The sequence below is a fragment of the Eubalaena glacialis genome, chromosome 2, assembly GCF_028564815.1.
Source record: "Eubalaena glacialis isolate mEubGla1 chromosome 2, mEubGla1.1.hap2.+ XY, whole genome shotgun sequence".
Classification (NCBI taxonomy): domain Eukaryota; kingdom Metazoa; phylum Chordata; class Mammalia; order Artiodactyla; family Balaenidae; genus Eubalaena; species Eubalaena glacialis.
This window is the reverse complement of record NC_083717.1, coordinates 118,779,392-118,782,652: the sequence shown is the minus strand read 5'-3', so window position 1 is coordinate 118,782,652 and position 3,261 is coordinate 118,779,392. Positions and strand designations below refer to the sequence as shown.

At 41.6% G+C, this 3,261-nt stretch overlaps 1 protein-coding gene across 1 annotated transcript; it reads left to right on the top strand.

Annotated features, from left to right (window-relative positions):
* The first annotated feature begins 254 nt into the window (after positions 1-254).
* Positions 255-692, top strand: RNASE12 (ribonuclease A family member 12 (inactive)). The gene has a single exon (XM_061182326.1). The coding sequence runs from the start codon at positions 255-257 to the stop codon at positions 690-692; it is 438 nt and encodes a 145-aa protein (XP_061038309.1).
* The last annotated feature ends 2,569 nt before the right edge of the window (positions 693-3,261 follow it).

The window sequence follows — 3,261 nt, the reverse complement described above, 5'->3', positions numbered from 1 at the left end:
TAGAGAACAGTTCAATGCCAAACTCTGAGAGCTGAAATGGTCAGAAAGGGCTTTCTTGGGGAGCTGTACCTCCAGCTGGACCTTGCAGGGTTAGCACGATTTTCACTAACAGAGAGAAGGAAATAAAATATCAAAGGCTAGGGGAGCAAAGTCAGGGGATGGTGCTGGAGGAATCTGATTATCCTCTGATATTTTCTGTCTCCTCTTACTCTATAGGAGTTAGAGCAAAAGATGTGAAGGACCTCATACCCCTGATGGTACTAATGGTGATACTTTTCCTGCTGCTTCTATTCTGGGAAAATGAGCTGGATGAGGAAGTAATGGCGGCAACCTTAGACCAGTTGCATGTGGACTACCCTCAGAGTGACGTTCCTGTAAGGTACTGCAACCACATGATCATACAAAGACTCATCAAGGAACCCAACAACACCTGCAAAAAGGAGCATGTCTTTGTCCATGAGAGGCCTCGAAATATCAACAGTGTTTGCAACTCTCTCAGGAAGGTGGCTTGCCAAAACCATTCCACCTTTCTCTGCTTCCAGAGTGAGACCAAGTTCAAAATGACAGTCTGCAAGCTCATTGAAGGCACCAGATATCCTGCCTGCAACTACCACATTTCCCCCACAGAGGGGTTTATTGTCGTCACTTGTGATGACATGGTGCCAGTTAATATCCAGAGATATGATGAATAACCTGAGACCAACATCTGAGTCGGCCACCCTCTCGTCTCCTCTCTCAGGGGCACTGATGCTGGTTCCCCCTGAGGCGCACCTGAATTGTGGACATGGGGTCATGCCTTGAGTGAAATGCATTTATCCTTTCAGTATTGCTGAGCTGGGATCTTTTTATTCTGCTTTAATAATAAAAAAAAAATCTACCGAATTAAACCATAAACTCTGCATGTGTTTTAATTCCTTGTCCTTTTTCTTTGAGTCATTTGATGAGAGCCAAGAGTGAATCCCACACAGGACTGGGATTAGGTAAGGTGAGTGAGGGACTCACTTCACACGCAAAACTGAAGGAGCACCAAAACCCCCTGAGCAATATAGAGAAATAAATTTTTAAAAACCAAAATTAATGCAAAAATCCCTGATGAACAAAATATCTGAATTTTAAATCAAGACCCATTCTGACAGGGTTGGATTTAGGATGAGGTGGGGTACACGAGTTGTACCAATGCAGGGTCAGATCCTGTTATTTAAAATTTTGATAATTGTTCATCAGGGATTATTTTGCATTAAACTTATTTATTTATTTATTTATTTATTTATTTGGAAGTATAGTTGATTTACAATGTTGTGTTAATTTCTGCTGTACAGCAAAGTGATTCAATTATACATATACATATATTCTTTTTTTATATTCTTTTCCATTATGGTTTATCACAGGATATTGAATATAGTTCCCTGTGCTATACAATAGGACCTTGTTGTTTATCCATTCTATATATAATAGTTTGCATCTGCTAACCCCAAACTCCCAGTCATCCCTCCCTCATCCCCTTCCCCCTTGGCAACCACAAGTCTGTTCTCTATGTCTGTGAGTCCGTTTCTGTTTCGTAGATAGGTTCATTTGTGTCATATACATTCAATTTATTTTTAAATATTGCAATAAAATATTATTTATTTATTTATATTTATTTATATTTATATTTATTTATTTATATTTATTTATTTATATTTATTTATTTATATTTATTTATTTATATTTATATTTATTTATTTATATTTATTTATATATGTATTTGTTTATTTATTGATTGATTGATGGATGGATGGATGGATGGATGGCTGTGCTGGGTCTTCGTTTCTGTGCGAGGGCTTTCTCTAGTTGCGGCAAGCGGGGGACCACTCTTCATCGCGGTGCGCGGGCCTCTCACTGTCGCGGCCTCTCTTGTTGCGGAGCACAGGCTTCAGACGCGCAGGCTCAGCAATTGTGGCTCACGGGCCCAGCTGCTCCGCGGCATGTGGGATCTTCCCAGACCAGGGCTCGAACCCGTGTCCCCTGCATTGGCAGGCAGATTCTCAACCACTGCGCCACCGGGGAAGCTTCCCTTTAACATATTGCACCTGCAGCGAGTACCTCATTCATCTCACACTAATCCCTGACTTTTTCCTAGGTGTAGAAGCAGTTGGGGTCATCTCTTAAGGTCCTCTTTAAGGATGATATGTATAACTTAAGCTGTACCTGCTCCTATTCAGCAGATGCCTCTGTGCCTTGCTGAAAGGGAAAAGGAGAACAAAAGACGCCTGACTGGTCAGAAACCATTTCCCTTAAAGACTAGAAAGAAATGGATAAGGATTTCCGAGGGAGGGATCAAGACCCTCGGGGTTCAATCTATTTCCTCTTTATATCCTGAGAAGGAACAGAGAGGACTTTGACTCAGACTAGTCATTCCTTTCCCCTTTCAGTTCTTACAACTGGACTGTTTTTTTAGTTCCTCCTCATTCAGCTATGGGCAGAGGATCTTTAGAGTGAGAGGGCAAAGGAAGAGAAGGAAGTGAAAGAGAGGTGCCTAATTCTGGGGATTTGATTAAGTTCTGTTCCTATCAGTTTCCTCATCTGTAAAGTGAGGAGCTTGAACTAGATGATCTTTGAGATTCTTTCCACATCTTTTACTCCACAATTCTATTTCTTAGGGAGTCTAGAAACTGGCCTCGTCGGAGATGCCGGGGATGGGGAAGTTAGTACTGGGGGGTAGTAAAAAAAAAAGGGGGGGAGTAATTGGCAAGTAAGGGCCAGATTATGGGATCACTAATCCTGAGCTATGACATTTTAATCCTGTAAGTGATAGCCAGAAACTCATACAGTGAGCTAGAGCAGACACGGGCAATGCACAAGATTTAGAGGGCCCTTTCTGTTCTTTTCAGTTGAGAGACTTCAACTATTGCATTATTTATTTGTACTTAATTTAAGGTCAGATCGACCTATGCTAGTTGTTAACTCTGTCATTGGTAAACATCAAGTTCTAACAGATTGATTAGATTTATGGAGGGAAAAGGGTGGCAATCATGTGTAAAGGACACTTTGCAACATTGTAAGTAGAGGCTTACCTCTCTGGGTGGCCCTTTTGCAGCTGAGTTCTATTACTCATTTCTCTGTGGGAATCCCATTGTCATTGTTGTCTTCATGAAAGTGTGGATGTCACCAAGGAAGCAGAGCCCCCACCATCTGAATAGATGCTGAGCAGGAACAGCTGGTCCCTATCATATAACTCATTGGGTCCTGGTAGCAGCATCATTTCCTGGGCAAAAGTAGCGG

Excerpts from the sequence above, each read along its gene's own strand:
- RNASE12 (XM_061182326.1), top strand. The coding sequence starts at position 255 with ATGGTACTAATGGTGATACTTTTCCTGCTGCTTCTATTCTGGGAAAAT.